Genomic DNA, 16831 nt, shown 5'->3' with positions numbered 1-16831 from the left:
GAGACTGGGTGGGAGAGAGAGGGAAGGGAGGGAGTTTCCCAGCCTCGTAGACCCTCCCTCCTGAGCTACTAGGGACCCCAGAGGCCAACTCCCCTCTATTTACAAAGGACACTCAGGCCCAGGGAGGGGGAGGAAGGTCACACAGTAAATGTCCCAGATAGAATTTATACCCGAGTCCTCTGACTCCTGAGCCAGTACTCTGCACAGTAACATGGTGCCTCCCCCAGTTTTCAGGCTCCCTGTGGCCTGGCTTCTTCCATGATGCGCACAAACAAGCCCAGGTACCCTCGTTTTTCTGCCACCGCACCAAGATGCATCCTCTGGTCTCTTCTCCCTATCGCTGGCAATCTGGCTTTCCACCCCGACACGAAACTGGAGAGTCAGGGAAATGTCCTGAAATTTAGAGACCTGAATTCGAATCACAATTCATTCTGTATGACAAGGCAAGACGCTTCCTGTATCTGGGAATTATTTTTTCAATTCAATAAACATCCATTAAGTGCCTACTACGTGTCAGGCACCGTGCTGAGGCGTCATCTGTAAAACCAGCCGATAGTACTCAATGATTCTGGACTGGAGAGGAAAGGAGGACTTGGGGGCAGGGGGCGGGGCGGAGAGGATGGGCCGAGGGAGAGAGAGCGAGACATGCCTGATGCTGCCTTCAACTATCTGATATTAGATTTTTTTCTGCTTGGCCCCTGAGAGCAAGAGGTAGATAAAGACTTGATTCAAGGAAAATCGTCTTGAGAGGGAAAGCTGTCCCAAAGTGGAATAGGGAGGAAGGGAGTGGCTTCCTCTTGATTGGGGGTTTACTTGTCCAGTATGTACCGGGGACTGATGATTTTTTTTTCAGACGTGCTGGTTTCCACCTGTAAAATTCTGTTTCCAAAGCCCCATCCAGCTTTAAATTCTGTGATCTTCTAAGGCAGGGGTGGGGAACCTGCGACCTCGAGGCCACATGTGGCCTCTGCAAAGTTTGGACTCCGGCAAAGAGCCGCACTTGAGGACCTAGAGGGCCACATGTGGCCTCGAGATCGCAGGTTCCCCAGCCCTGTTGTAAGGTCTAAAGCAGATCGAGATTGCTCCGCCCTCGTCAACCTCCTTGACCTGGATGCAGCTCTCCTCCCTTACGTTCCCTGATACTGCCCTCTCCTGGTTGACCTCTTACCTGTCTGACCCTGCTCAGTGTCTTTTGCTGGCTGGTCCCCCTTTCCTTCCCCACCTTTAAGCGTGGGTATCTCCCAAGGCTCTATCCTGAGCTGTCTCCTTTCCATACGCTCTTGGTGATCTCATCAGCTCCCACGCGTTCAATTATCTCGATGAAAATGACTCCTAAATCTATATATCTAAACCCGATCTCTTTCCTGAATCCTAATCCTTACGACAACATCCTCCTGTGGGTTACCTCCACCTGGATATCCCACCAAGCATCTCAAAAGCAACTTGGCCCAAACAGAACTCCCACTCTTGGTCCCCAAACTGACAGAACTCCAAACTTCCCTGTCTGGGTTGAGGGGACAGCGGTCTCCACCATTCTCCCTCAGAGCCATACAAGCTAAACACACTCCAGTCATAGTAGACCTCTCTCTCTCTCTCTCTCTCACACACACACACACATACACACACACACACACACACACACACCTAGATTCTATGACTGTCATTTCTCTGGAGGCTGCGCCAGTCACTGAGCACCCCAGATGTTGAGTGTTGAGGGCTCCAGGCTCTACCACTAAGTAGCTTGTGACTCCAGGTAGATACTTCAGTTCTCTCTGACATCTGCCTGGATCAGCCTGCCAAATGGACAAGTGAGGTACCTTCCTCTCTACTGCAGAACCCTTTGCCGGTCAGTAAGTGAAACAGGAGATGCATAGCCAGGGCTCTGGGGCCAGTCTCAGAACAATGGAGGAGAGGGGGGAAAGAAGGGATGCAGACAACCAGCCCCTCCCCAGCAAGCTGCAGCCTGAGCCCAAGGTGGGGGAACTGAGAGAGCCCTGGCAGAAAGGCATTGGTTGTGGATCAGCAGGGCATCTCTCTTCCTGGAGGGGCAAAGGCCAAGAGGATGCTGGGAAGAAAAGGGAACCAAGCCTCAGCCCAGGACAAGGGGGGAGCTTGGGAAATCTGGAGCTTCAAGAGATCGGGGGGAGCTAGGGCTGGGCAAGGAGTGGAGCATGGGGTGAAGGGACCAGGGAGGCTTGGAGAAGACCAACACCATCAGTGGCTGAACCTTCTTTAGCATGGTAAGGCTAGGTGCTTTCCTCTCAAGAGACATCTGAGAGTATGAAGATCATTATTCATCCCCATTCTACAGATGTGGTCCTTGAGGCTCAGAGAAGAGAAGGACTTGCCCAGGGTCACTCAGTGAGAAACTAGCTAAGTCAGGACTCAAACTTGTTACTGAAACCCCTTGTAATCTGGCTTCCAACCCAAGTACCTTTTTGCAATTGCTGCCAAAATAATCTTCCTAAAACTCATCTTTTCATGTCATTTTCCTTCTCAAAAACCTTCAGGGGCTCCCTATTGTCACTAAGATAAAATACAAACTTTTCAGCTTGGCATTCAAGGCCTTCCACAATCTGGCTTTGAACTACCTTTCATTCTTAATTGTACATTTCTTTTTTTTTTCTTTCCTTTTTTTTGGAGTGGGGAAGGCAGGGCAATTGGGGTTAAGTGACTTGTAAGTGTGTCGTCTGAGGCTGGATTTAAACTCAGGTCCTCCTGACTCCAGGGCCGGTGCTCTACTCACTGTGCCACCTAGCTGCCCCTTATTGTACATTTCTCCCTTTCACACACTCCAAAGTCTAGCCAAACTAGGTGCCAGCCATCCTCCAGTCTTGTCCTGTTCTCTCCCACCTTCAGTGTTACTTATGCACTTCTTTCTTATCTCAGCCTGTAAAAATGCTTCTCTCCCTTCCAGGTTCAAGCTTCAGTGACGCTGCCTCCAGAAGGCCACCCTGATTCCACCCAGCCAGAAGGGATCTGTCCCTCCTCAAATTTTCCTAGATCACTTTGTAGGAATCTCTTTCCTTTCACCCTCCGTTGTGTCATACCTATCTGGGTGTCTTATTTCCATTCTTCCTTCTCCAACCCCCCACCCCAGCTCCCTCTGGCAGGCATCTGTTTCCAGGTCGCTTTCAGTTGGTATGGGACCTCCTCCTCCCATGAAGCTCTCTCACAACCCCTTTGTAACTAACAGTCTTAGCAAGGTGCCTGAGGCACAGGAAAATCAAATGACTTACCCAAGGTCTCATAGCTAGCTAAGCATTAAAGATGGGACCAGAGCCCATCTCCTTCAGTGGTCCCTGATTCCCTCTAGGTTCAAAGAGAGACTTCTGTTTTGTGTTAAAAGCCTTTCACCACCTGCCTCCAACATACCGTACCAGACTTCCATTACTCGCCCTCATTGACTCCTGCTCTCTCCCAAGGTAGGCTGAGCCCCAGGACTGGAGTGTTCTTCCTCCTTCCTCCTCCTCTTCCGCCTCCTCCTCACTGTCAGCTTCTTAGGATCTCAAGCTTTCCTCGGCTCATCTCCTAAGCTAGCTAGCCTTTCCCGATTTTGCCAGTAGCTGGTATTGCTCTCTCTTCCCCTACATGGATTTTTTTGTATTTTATTTATCACTTATGTACTGTATCTCCCCCCACCCCAATACATACACTCACCCTTCTACTCTGATGTAAGTTCCTCGGTGCCTAGAACATAGTAGGCACTGGAGGAATGCTCATTGAATTTAATAGAATCATAGCATGTTAGAGCTGGAAGGGGGCCTTAGAGACCATCTAGTCCAACCCATAATCCTATAGTGGAGGGAAACTGAGGTCCAGAGAAAGATCAAGAAACTCTAAGCCTCTAACTCATTGTTAGAGGTAGAAGGGATCCTAGAGAGGTCCTAAAGCTCAGAGTAGGAGCCTTTGGAAGTAGGAACATGGAAGGGAGCTCAGAGGCCATCTGGTGATAGTCCAATCCCTCATTTGACAGAGGAGGAAACTGAGGACCCCAGAGGTCATCCAGGTCCATGCATTTAGATCTAAGAAAGGCCTCAGAAACTGTCCTGTCCATGCCTTTTGCTTTACAGAGGAGCCGTCATGGAGAAGATGACTTGCGTAGGGCTACAACTTGTCAGAGGCTGGGGCGGGAGGAGGCAGAGACTAGAACCATGATCTCTTTCCTTCCAGTTCAGAATTTTGAGAATCAGACACCTTAATTGTTTCTAGTGTGGGCACAGAAAGTGGCCCAAGGCAGAGGTGGGGGGGAGGGGTAGGAGTGATTAGGGACCACAAGGACCACAGTCGAAAGAGAGAGGCAGGGAAGGCGGGAGGCCTTCTTCCACTCCCTAAGCCTGAATCAGGAACCAGCCCCACCCTGGCCACGCCCCGATCTGTGCCCTGAGCCCAGCCCATCATCTGCCCGACAGCGCCACCTGCTGTGTGGCCGCCTTCATGGCAAACAGGGAGGGCCAGCCTCTGCCCAGCTTCAGCCTTCTTTCCGACCTCCATCGCCCACATCCCCAGAAGCACCTCACCCCCCCCCAACCATTTCTATCAAGGGGGTGAGTGGAGGGATCCAATGCAAAGGACCTTGGCCTGGGGAGTCAGGCTCACCTAAGCTGTAGACCCTTCGGACACTGCCTAGCTGTGACCTTGGACCAGTCCCTTCCCTTGATCTTCAGTTGCCCTATCTGTAAAATGAGGGAGGTGGGGAGGGAAGAAGTAAATGATCAGAGCTGATGAATCATGGACCCCTTTGGAGGTGGAAGGAAGCTTCAGTATTCTCTGTTCCAGCTGACTTTCTATTACTCCATGAATTCATTTAAGAGATTTCACAACAATCTTCTGGGACACAAACCATCCTTTACTGTCCAAACTGGTGTCACCTGGAAAAGCGCACAGAGTCCAGACCTAATGGGAGAAGATCCAGGACAGAGAGTGTCCCTGGGAAGGGCTGGGCTACGCTGGGCTAGGCGTGGCTGGGAGTGCAGCTCCAGGTTTTAGGCTAGAAACAACAGGCCTTCAGCTCAAGATAATATCAGCCCTAAGGCTCCAAACCTCCTCTGCCAGTGACAGGGCTAAGGACAGTCTAGGGATCAGCCATGCCAAGGGCAAAGAACTTAGGGACCCTATTCCCAGGTTTTGGCTTTCTCTCTCCCCTAGAAAACCTGCAAGACTAGTAAAAAAAATGCTGAGGAAGAGAGGAAAGGGAGGCAGTGGGTGGGCAGGTCTTAACCAAGTACCAATTCTTCTTGAGGTTGGTAGAGAGGGAGTCACTCTGGCCCACCAAACCCATTAAAGTCAACATCTTTTACTTTTTTTAAACTTTTATTGATGCCTTTTGTTTTTTACATCATAGTCATTTGCCGATATACCACCCCCACCCCTATCCCCACCCCCGCAAGCCTTCCCTTGTAACAATGAAAACAGTTAAGCAAAACCAAGCGACACAGCAACCACATCTGACAGCATATGCAGTATTCTGCACCCAGAGTCCCCCACCTCTCCAACGAAATTGGGGACATGCGTTTCCTCATCTTCTCCAGGAGGGTGCAGATGGGTCACTACAATTACACATGCAGCTTTAGTGTTCTTATCGCTTACATAATTGCAGTCATTGTGTATATTGTTTTTCTGGTTCTGCTTACCATTCAATTTGATTTCAAAAACATAGAATTCAGCAGACTTAGAGATAGCTGGAAAGGGACTTAAGGACCATTTCATTTTACAGAGAGGAAACTGAGGCCCAGAGAGGGGAAAGAAGTGACTTCCCAAGGCCTCCAAATCCAGTGTTCTTTCCACTGAGATAGGGAGGCCCAGGACTAGCCTACATGTCCAACTGGAAGGGAACATGGGTGCTATTGATTAATAGCCAATCACGCAATTAATAGCCAAAATCATTTCTACCTAACATGGGATGTTGGGTAGGGAGGGAGTTATGGCTCTGGATTCTGCCCAGCTCTAATCGTTAGAAAGCTTTTCCTGACATTCAGCCTTAAATTGCTGCTTCTTCTGCCCCACTCCGATGCTTGATGGTAGGAAGCATGTTGTCTTCTGATGTCCCCAATGCCTCAAGCTGATCCTCCTATGCTACAGTCTCGATTCCTCTGGTCACCTTTGTCTCAATGCCCTCCTACCATTCAGGGCCCAGACCCAAATCCCGTACTCCAGTCTGACTAGGCCAGGCCACAGCTGAGGGGGAGGGTCACTCTCTAAGCCCCAGATCATGGGAGCCTCATTGACTACCATATCCCATCGTGGACTCGTCTTGAGACACTAGTGCACTCACACCGAGTCACTTTCAGACAAATAGCTAACCAAACTGCCCTCATCTAGTACTTGGAACTCAGGTGTAAGCCTTTATATAGTCCTCCGGAATCTCATCTGAGTAGATTCAACCCATTGCTGGAGCTGTCAAGATCTTTTTCCTCTAAGGTGTTTTCTGCAAATTTAAAAAGCAACAAAATCTATCCCTTTATCCAAATCACCGCTAAGGATATTAGGCTGGGACCAGGCACAGATCCCTGGGGGATCCCTGCAAAGGGGGGGAAGAGTTCCCAACAATGAAAAGATGGCCTCTATCTTATCTCAGACCTAGGCTGCCTGTGTGACTACCTCAGGCCCTGGGTAGAGACACGCTCTGGTTAACACACAACACCCCCCCCTACCCCCCCACCCTTCTAGCTGAGCCTGTTCATCCTGAGGGGCTTCATACAAGACAGGTGGGCTCTCCTTATCCTAGCCTGGAATGCTCCAGCTCCAACGCCAAGAGGCCTTTATCAACTAGTCCCCTCCCCTTCAAATTACTGGCTATACTATACATTGTACATAGTTGTTACTTATCTTTGAACATATTCACTCCCCATCCCTCATGTAACTCCTTGGACAGGGGGATTATTTTTTGTCTGTGTCCCTGGCACCTCACAGTACCTGGTACACAGTAGGCGCTTGGTATTTGTTGATGGATTGACTGGTTGAGCACCCAGACCCTAGAGAGTGGGGACAGGCCTGGATTCCAGTGGACAGTGTAGACCCAGCTCTAGGGCCCCTCCACCCCGGCCTGTGTCACCATAGAGTGACCAACCAAGGATGGGGCCTAAGAGCCCTGGGCTGGGAGTCTTCAGGATCTGGGTTCAAAGTCCTAGTTTCAGCCTCAGTGACATGAGGGGGCAGGGACTAGATGGTCTCTAAGATCCGACCCAGCTCTAAATCTTTGAATTCTATGGATAGGGCTATTCGGGCTGCAAGGGTGTGGGCATTTCCATGGGCCGCCCAGGGGCAGGGCCTGCCTCCTCTGGAAGCAGATGGGAAAATGACTACATCCGATGATTCCGATGATTCTGTGGGCTTCCCTTCCCACCTAAAAAGGTTCCTTGGCCTCAGGAAGTCCTGGTACAATGACAGTCTCCCTACCTTCCTTCTCCCACCTCCTCCAGAACCACTTACTCGGTGGTGAGGGGAGGGGGATGGCTGCAGGAGACTATGCCAAGAAGAGGAGGCCTCTTTGGCCTAGAAAGGCAAACTTCCGAGGGACCCGAAGGACACATACAATCAAGAAAGGGCTGAAGGGAACAAGCACTGAGCTGTTCACGGGACCCCTGGCACAGAGATCCAGGGCCCTGCCTACCCTTCTTCAGCCTGACAGAGGCAGGTTTTGGTCAAGTCCAAAGCTATCCTCTCCCATAGGGGGAGACTTCTGGACAGCGATGATTGCCAGAAAAGTTGTCCTGGCTTAAGATCTAAGTAGCTTCCCAAAAGTTTGGGAAGGAATTCCTGAATGACGGACCCAGAATGGGAAATTCAGATGCTTGGGGACATCCCTGGCCAGCGAGGTTGGGGTCCAGGCCCTCCTCACCCAGGTGTCCTAACTGTCATTTCTAGAGCCCTTCAGAAGCTTACGAAGGGCTCTCCTTACAACACCTCTGGGAGGTAGGTAGTGTAAGTATTATTTTCCCCATTTTACAGAGGAGGAAACTGAGGCCCAGAAAAGGGCCAAGACTGGCCCAGGATCACAGAGGAAGTGGTAGAACCAGGATTTGAATTCCAAATCCAGGGCTTTTGCCACTAAGCCATGCTGGTTTCTACAAAGTTGAGCACCTAAGTGCATGCATGTGGGCGGGCACACAGACACACAAGCACACACGGACAAAGCTCCCAAGCTGCCCTGGGGGACCTATAGCACTCAGGGGACATCCCTCAGTGCAGGGAATGGCAATGAAGAAACTGATTCAGGCAAGGTTCCTCAGCTGCAAGCCAGTTCAATTCCCCAATGACTGGCCATGGTTGCAGAGCCCTATGTGGGGCCCAGGCACCCTTCACTTCCCCACTTCCCCCCTCCCCCCCTCCCCAAGGAGCTCACAGTCTAGTCAGGGCAACAGAAACAGCACCCGAAAGTTAGCAAGGCCCAGCCTAAGTGGGTACCGACCTCCTCCAGGCTACCCAAGCCAGCTCTCCACCCACCAGCTCAGGGCGTTTTTCTCTGAAGGTGCATATCTCTGAATGTCCCTGAAGCCCAGGGCTTGGCTCCAGGGCTGCCCAACTAATTATGGTCAAAAATGGCAAAGGGCTGGTGACAGGTTTCATTGGCTTCTTGCTGGCATTCAAGGATCGGAGGATCTCTACTGTTAGAGGGGGCCTTTGAGATTATCTAGTCCAACCCCTCATTTTACAGATATGGAAACTGAGGCTCAGTAAGGTGAAGGGACTTGCCCAAGATCACAAAGTTAGGGAGTGGCAGAGCTGAGGTTCAAAGCCATGCAATGTGGCTCGAAATCCAGAGCCCTCCCACTGCGCCTCGCTGCTTCTAGGCAGGCCCCACTTGGCAAACTGGCTGGGCCTCTCCTAGATGCAGCAAGGTTAGAGGCCAGGTTCTTTAACACAGAGGGTCCCAGGGGGCTTGGGCATAAACAATAAGGCTGATGGTGGAGAGCTCCCCCCCACCCCATGCTTGGTGGCACCCTTGACTTCTCTGCCAAGCTCCCCCAGGTGACTCCAAAGCAAGCACCAGGGAGAGGGGAGAGGAGGGTCCCATTCAAGATGGCAGCCATGAGAGATTCACCTAGAGATGGCCCTGGCACTTGACTGGTGGGTGGAGCTCCCTTGAGGAGTCCTTCTCCAAAGAGGGCCAGAAATCCCTCCCTTCAGAGCTCCCCTTCTCCCCTACCTCCTTCAGCTCCAGTCCTGGGCTCCTGGAAAGGGCCCAGGGGTCCAGCCAGCACCACTCCCGACTGGGTCAGGTTGGGCTCAGCTACCAGCAGGGCCCCTGGGCTGGTGGCGAGTTCCAGTTCAGCCACGGGGGTCAGGCCAACAGATGGGCAGCTGGTGGGGGTCTGGGGCAGCACTGGGATCCCTGGAGCTTCCTGGGGCTGGGAGTTACCCAGGAGCCCCTGCATCTGAAGCTGCTGAGGCTGCCTCAGGGCCTCGTCAGCCACTACACCCTGCAGGTAGGAAGGGGGCCCAGGAAGTGCCTCTTTCACTCCTGGAGTCCTAATGATGGCAGCAACCAGGGTCCCCGGGGGCCTGGACGAAGGCCCAAGGGCTGCAGATGAGAGGCTGCTAAGGACAAATGGACGCCCCGCTGTGGCTGACCCCTCTGGGAAGCTAGATCCCAGAGGGAAGGCAGCCTGCAGGGTGACAATGTCCTTGAAGGCCGAGGCCGAAGGGACCCCCTGGAGGACAATTTGGGGTGAGGTGGCCGAGGTGGCTGAGGAGCCACTTGCCAGCACTGTGGCCAGTGGGATGGTCTGAAGGGTCAGGGCTCCAAGGCCTGAGCTGGCTCCTGCTGCAGACACTCCACCATGGTTAGAAACCAAAGATGCACTGAGGAGAAAGAAAACAAGCCAGATGAGGCAGGGGGCAGGCCCCAAATACACTCTATGCTTTACCACTTCCAAGCGTTTGCTTAACACATCCCCTCCACCTGGAGTGTCCTCCCTCCCTCTCTTCACTAGTCCAATTACAACCCTCTTTTAAAGGCACCTTCTCCAGGAAGGTGATTTCTTTCTCCTTGTCACATTTTCTTAGGGTCCTTAATTAAGGGTTGGAAGGCATTACATTATCATATATCTAAGAATCATTAGAAGTTGTCCAATCCAACTCTCTCATTTTATAGATGGGGAAACTGAGGCCCAGAAAAGGTAAATGATTCATCCAAGGTCATACAGGTAGATGGAATGTGAACTCAGGTACTCTGACTCTAGTAGCAGGGGTCTTTCCATTTACTGTACTGCCTCCCCTTTGTTCTGCCCTTCTCATGGGCTTATATTAATCATTTTCACTATAGTTCTCTGTGTATGGGTCTTGGCCCCCTACTAGAGTGTTAACCTACTTGATGACAGGAACTAGGGCCTATCCAAACTTCATATGGCCTTCAGTGCCTAGCATGGGGTTTTGTGTATAGCAAGTGCTTAATGGATGTTTGTTGAATGAAATTATCCAAGTTAGAGAAGCTAGGTGTACCATGTGGAGCACATAGATCTCAGAGCTATAAAGATCTGGGTTCAAGTCCTACCCCTGATACATACAGGCTTTGCGATCCTGAGCAAGTCACTTCATCACTCAATGCTCTAGAGAGGGGGTTAGAATCCCCCAAAGCAATGAGGCATTAGAGGCTGGCCAGGGAGAGTGAGAGCTTCCTGAGGTAGAGGCCAAGGTCCCCAAGATCCGAAGACAGTGACCCTTCTCTGGCCCAAGGGCAAGGAAGCCTAGCCCCTGGGGAGAAACCATCAGAGCAAACCTTATCTTCTGGGGTTTGCCCAGGGTGAGGAAAAATGTCAATGGCCCAGCCTTTGGAGAGGTTCAGATCATCTTGTCAAGCCCAGAGTCCTGGCCCTGCCCTTGCTCTCGAAGTGGCAGGCTGTAGAACAAGGCTTCTTCGGCCCCAATGCTAGCTGCCCCATCAATGAACTGTGTGACTTTGGCCAAGTCACACTCTCTGTGCCTCACCTTCCAGATACTAACACCTGCTTCCCTGACCTCACCAGGCTGTTTCAATAAACACATGAGATCACAGTTGGAAAAGCACTCAGCAAGGAGGTCTGAATCAGTTTCCTACTGACAGCAGGTAGTCAGAGAGAGCAGCAAGGATCTTACCTGACTGTGCGGGTCAGAGTCCCCCGAGCCTCACCAGGAGGGGCTGCTACAGCAGCAGCAGCAGCAGCAGCTGAGCTCTCTGCGGCCATAGCTTGCAGGCTCAAGGCCGCCTGTGCGCCTTGTTGCAGGGCCTCCCTAGGGGGATCCTTCTTCTGCTGAGTGGAAGGCCTAGCTGAAGCCTTCGAAGCAGCTCGGCGTGGAGGTGGGGCCTGTTGGAGTTCAGCACTGGCTTCATCACCCTCTTCATCTTCGATTATCACCAGGTCTTTGGGCATCTCTTTGAACTGGTACACCAGCCTCTGCCCTTCCACTTTGGAGAGGATGCCCCTCTGATAATAATACCTGGGGATAACAGGACACAGTTGGCAGGGAGGGAGACACTGAGCCACAAACCTCAGATGCCTGAGCTGCCCTGCCAGTGGCCAGGAAAGCCCTTTACTGGCTCAACTTCCAAAGACCTTGGAAATAATCACAATCATAATTCCAAGGTCTTTGGAAACTGATCTGGCAAAGAGATTTCCCAGACATATTGACCAACAGAATAACATTCATCATCATCGTCATTGTCACTCCTACTCCTACTCCTACCACTACTACTCAGAGATAAACTGGAACACAGGTTGTAATCAACGACTCCCTCCTCTTGACAAGTCTTGTCGATGTGACTCTGGACAAGAGCCTCCGGCTCTCAGGAATGCCCCAGGCAACTCCAGAGAATTCCTAACTGGGTTCCACATAGCTGGCCAAGGGGTCAATGGATGGATTTCAAAGGGTTTGTCTGATCTTGGATTGGAAAAAAAAAGACATCTTTATTTTCACTAACCTTTGGTTTCCTTTGTAATTCTATGTATTTTAATTTATGCATTTCAAAACCTGATTTTGAGAAGGGGTCTGTAGGCTTTACTAGCCTGACTGCCCAAGGGGTCCAGGACCCCCCCCAAAAGGCTCTAAGCTGTAGAGCAGATGCCAATCTGGATTGCTAAAAGAGGTTTTCTCGCTATAACTTTTCTAAACTAAAGAAATCACCAACCTGGTCAAATAAATAATAATAAGTCTCTCACATTTCCATTGCTTTGAAATTTACAAAGCACTTTCCACATATTATCTCTTTTAAAGGAGGTAGAGACTCACTGGTGGAGCCAGTTTCACTCACCTAGGGAATTCCCAAGGGGCCTGAGCAGGGAATAGGGAGAAGGGGGTTAGGACTGGGACTAGGAGTGGGACTGGGGCTGGACAATAATCAGAAAACTCAGTGGGAAAGACGTTAGCTGGAGCTGGAAGGAGCTTCCCTGCCCAGAGGTGAGGGCAGCCTCGGTCCTAGAGGATGGCTTAGGAGAAGGGCATCAGCCTCCTGAGTCCCTGGAGGGCAGTGAGAGGCCCAAAGCAGGAATGACTGCTAGGATATGAAGGCTCGGTGCTGCTGGGAGGGGGGGCCCCAAACAGGCTTACCTCAGTGCTCGCCCCATGGTCTCATAGTTCATGTCTGGCTTGTTTTTCTGCTTCCCCCACAGTTTTGACACAGCCTTGGAGTCCACAAGCTTGAAGATGCCCTTCTCACGCTGGGTCCACTTGATATACTTGGGGCAAGTGTTCTTGTCCTGCAGGAGAGCCAGCAGGAACTCCCAAAGGTAGATGGTATTCCCTGGAAGAAGGAACATTAGCAGTCATGGAAGATACCATTAGTCCCCCAATCAGACTTGGGTCTCCCTGAGGGCAGACACAGTGCCTTCCCCCAACAGACCAGGGCCTCTCCAAGAAGTCGGGCCATGTCTCCATCCTCCCCCCAGCCCAGGATCCAATGCCAGAAGGTGAACAATAGAGAAAGAGAGAGCAGATTGTACCTTTGCCATCCTTGGACTTCTTCCGGATGGGGAAGTTGGGCTCACTGACTGGTGAGGGACAACGGGGTGCTTTCGCCTTCTGAACTGTAAAGGTGGAGATGGATGGGGAAGCAGGGTGAGTATAGTGCCTCAGTGCCCCAGAACCTAGCAGTGTCTCAAAAATGGCAGCAGATGAGCCCCGATGTGGCCAGTCCACTGAGGCACACAGCGCAGCTTCTCCCACTTACACCTCGTTCCATGGTGTCCCAACCTCAGTCTGGGGGCCCAAAGGGTAGACATGAAGAGGCCAGCTTTTGGGGGGCTCCATAAGCTCCTTACACACTGGCCTCCCTCTGTGCTGGTTTGTAAACACATCAGCAGCACATGGCTGGTTCAGGCTCAAAGGCATTCTGTGTGTGTGTGTGTGTGTGTGTATTGAGGTGGGTGGGTGTATGTGTGCATGTGTATATATACATATATGTATAGGTGTGTGTGTATATATGCATATATACACACACATATATACATACAGAGAGAGAGCTGCCCATCTTCCCCCTCTCTCCCCAAGCAGACAGAAAGGTCTAATGTAGGAGAGTAGCCCCTCTGCTGTAATCTAGAAAGAGAGCTAGGCCATAAGCAATAACAAATATGAAGAAGTCAGAGAATTTGGGGAGACTTGTATGAACTGATGCAGAGCAAAGCAATCAGAACCAGGAGAAAAACAATATGGACAGGCTTCATAATTCTGGTCAACTGTAGTGATCAATGGCGATTTCAGAAGCTAGATGGCAAAGCCTCTTCCTACCTCTGAGCAGAGAAGGGTACACAATAGGTATGGAATAAGGCATATATGGCCAGCATAATGATGAATTTTGTATGACTGTGCTTATTTGTTATAAGGAAGGATCCTATTGAGGGCTTGGGGGAAATCATTGGGGAAATGGTAGTGACATAAAAAAATAAGAGAAAAAGGAAGAAGAGGAGAAGGAAGGAAGGAAGGAGGCAAAGGGAGGGGAGGGGGACAGAGGAAGAACAATGAGAGAGAGGGGAGGGAAAGAGACGAAAAAAGGAAGGAAGGGAAAAGGGAGGGGGGGGAGAGAAAGAGAGACGCAGGGAAGAAGAAAGACGAGAAAGGAAAGAGGAAAGGAAAAGGAAAGCAGAGTTGGTCTGAAAGTCCTGGTCCCCAGCTTCCTTTTCGTCTCAGATCTGCCACCAACCGACTAGCTGAGTGACCTCTGACAAATTTCTTGATCCTGGAATGCCAGACATAGGAGAGGTTGGGGAGCCCTCTTAGGTTGGGCAGATTCATCCCAAGGAGCCCATCTCCAATGGCTTTTGATGTCATTTGGGGCCCTTGCAGCTACTGCACCTTCTTCAACTGGGATGTCTGTCCACTGTGAGATAACTGCCCTGGGAACTGAAGTTTACCCCTGAGTAAAATGAGGCAGCTGGACTAGATCAGAATGATTCTCCTTTCTCTAGCAATTTAAGGTTCACAACAGGCTTTCCTCACAACCAACTGAAAAAAGGGAAGGGGCTTGCTCATGGTCAATTCAATTCATTTCAATAAGTATTTATGAAGTGCCTACTGCATGCCAGGTACCCTACCAAGGCGCCGGGGATAAAAAAGCAAGCAAGCAAGCAAACAAAACCAGTGCCAGTAAAACTCAGGGAGTTTACGTTTCACTGGGGGGTAAGGGGAGTGTAGGGAGAGGCAAGAACAAGTACATAGAAAATTGAATACAAAACAGATCCGAAGTCATTTCCACAAGTAGTACATTAGCAAGTGGGGGATAAGGAATTAGGGGCCCAGGGGGAGTTGGTAACTTAGCTGAGCTTTCCAGAGAGCTGGGGGTTCTATGAGACAGAGCAGAGAAACAAGTGTATTCCAAGTGGGGGGTGGCCTATGCCGAGACATTGAGAGGAGAAATGAACCAATGGGGAATGGCCAGTTTGTCTGGAACATTGAGCGTGTGCGTGAGAGAGAAGTGGGCAGGAAGCCTGGAAAGGCAGCCTGGAGTAACACTGGGAAAGGTTTGAATACTCTAACTGAGGGGTTTGTACCTTTTCCTAAAGGCAAAAAAAAGCCACGAGAGTTTCTTGAGCTGAGGAGTAACATAGTGAGCCCTGTGCCTTAGGAATATCAAGTTAGCAGCTGGATTGGAGAGATGAGTTTGGGAGGGAGAGAGGGAGGGAGGGAGACAGACCAATTAGGAGTCTCAGCCATAGTGGAGAGAAGAGGTGACGAGAGCCTGGGCTGGGGCAGGGGGAGGGGAGGAGGGGTTCCCGCTGTGGAGGCAGAATTGACAATGCTTGGCAACTAATTGGATATGAGGGGGTGAGAAAAGGTATTGAAGTATTGAAGATGACTCAGACGTTTTGAACCTGAGTGACTAGAAGGATAGTAATGCCTTAGGAAGAGAAACGTTCAGAAGAGCGGAGGGTTTGGGGGTGGGGGAAGATAATGAGCTCTGCTTTAGACATGCTGAATTTGAGATCTCTATAATATAACATACAGAGAGTAGAAGTTTGTCAAATGGTGTGGGGAAGATCTGGTAAATAAGGTGACCTATTAAAATTCAAACCTGGGGCAGCTAGGTAGGGCTACAGTGGATAGAGGTCCTGGAGTCAGGAGGACCTAAGTTCAAATTCAGTCTTGGACACTTACTAGCTGTGTGATCCTGGGCAAGTCACTTAACCCCTATTGGCTTCAAAATAAAAACAAAAAAAGTCATCTCTGTTTTTTCTATGTTCATATGCATCATAAACTCTTGAATTTCTTTCCTTTCATATGAAATAGGGGAAGGTTTAATGAAAACCAAGGTGTCGGAGGACCACAAAATGTTGGGAATCCCTGAAGTAGGTAATCAGTGATGTAGGATCAGGACTATGGAGAACAGCCAGTGTGAATACATAGATCTGGGAACCCTCTGAACCTTTCATGTGTTCTGGACCCTTATGGCAATCTGGTAAAACTATGTCCTCCTTCTCAGAAGAAGATTTGCAAATAATTGGAGGAAATGCTACCTTTCAGAAAGAGGTTAGTGAAAATAAAGATGTCATTTTTCCCATCCAAATTCGTGGACTCCCTGAAATCCATCCACTGACCCCTTGGTGGATCTGGACTCCAGGTTAAGAACCCTTGACATAGAGGACAGTTGAATTCATAAAACCAGGTCCTTGTCAGGGCCAGGATTTGAATCCAGGTCTCCTTAGACTCTGCCTCTAGGATATGATCTCTAAGCACCTGCTAGCTCAAACATTACATAATTCTTTTAACTGCCTAGTTCTAGCACAGAAACTGAGGCCTGTGGAGATAATAAGGAATCACAGGCTGTGAAACTAAAAAGAACCTCAGGGTTCTTAATTCAACCTCTGCATCTTAAATAGGAGGAAACTAAGCCACCCTCTTCCCCCCCCCCCAGGCAAGTATGTGAGAGCTAAGATCACACAGTCAGCATTTGAACCCAGGTCTTTTGACCTGGAACTCAAACTTAGGTCTGCCCTCCACCAGCCCAGTACTCTATCTAACTGATTGCGTGATTGGTTCACTACTTTTTCAACTCCAAAGTATGTTACTTACAACAGCCCAGTGAGGTGGGCAGGCCAAGCACTATTTCTATTTTACAGAGGAGGCCCAGAGAGGTTAAGTGACTTACTTATCCACGATCACAAAGAAATTCATTAAGCATTTCTTACCTCTTATTTGCCAGGCTAGGAATACAAAACAATCCCTGCTTTCAGACAGCTCCCATCCTTAGGGGCAGTTAGAATAAGGGAATACAAAGTGATTTCCAGGACAGAAAAGCCTTGGCCTAGGAAGGGTGAGCTAATGCCAGAGCTGAGCCTTCGAGACATATGGGGATTCCTGAGAGTGGAGATGAGGAAGGAGAGCATTCCAGGCCAAAGCCAGGTGGCCACTTTAGCCAGAACAT

The 16831-nt window shown here is 50.2% G+C and overlaps 1 protein-coding gene across 1 annotated transcript in view; it reads right to left on the bottom strand.

Annotated features, from left to right (window-relative positions):
- Positions 1-8345: 8345 nt before the first annotated feature.
- ELF4 (E74 like ETS transcription factor 4) overlaps positions 8346-16831 on the bottom strand; it is a 56926-nt gene continuing 48440 nt past the window's right edge. The window contains exons 6-9 of the mRNA XM_036740147.1: positions 12918-13001; positions 12526-12718; positions 11077-11418; positions 8346-9804 (exon numbers count right to left, since the gene is read on the bottom strand). Of these exons, the coding sequence (XP_036596042.1) occupies positions 9126-9804; positions 11077-11418; positions 12526-12718; positions 12918-13001 (1298 nt within the window). The 3' untranslated portion in view covers positions 8346-9125. The remainder of the gene's footprint in view (positions 9805-11076; positions 11419-12525; positions 12719-12917; positions 13002-16831) is intronic.

This window comes from Trichosurus vulpecula, chromosome X, assembly GCF_011100635.1.
Source record: "Trichosurus vulpecula isolate mTriVul1 chromosome X, mTriVul1.pri, whole genome shotgun sequence".
NCBI lineage: Eukaryota > Metazoa > Chordata > Mammalia > Diprotodontia > Phalangeridae > Trichosurus > Trichosurus vulpecula.
Note: the sequence above shows the minus strand (reverse complement) of the source record. Positions and strands in the feature narration are given on the sequence as shown.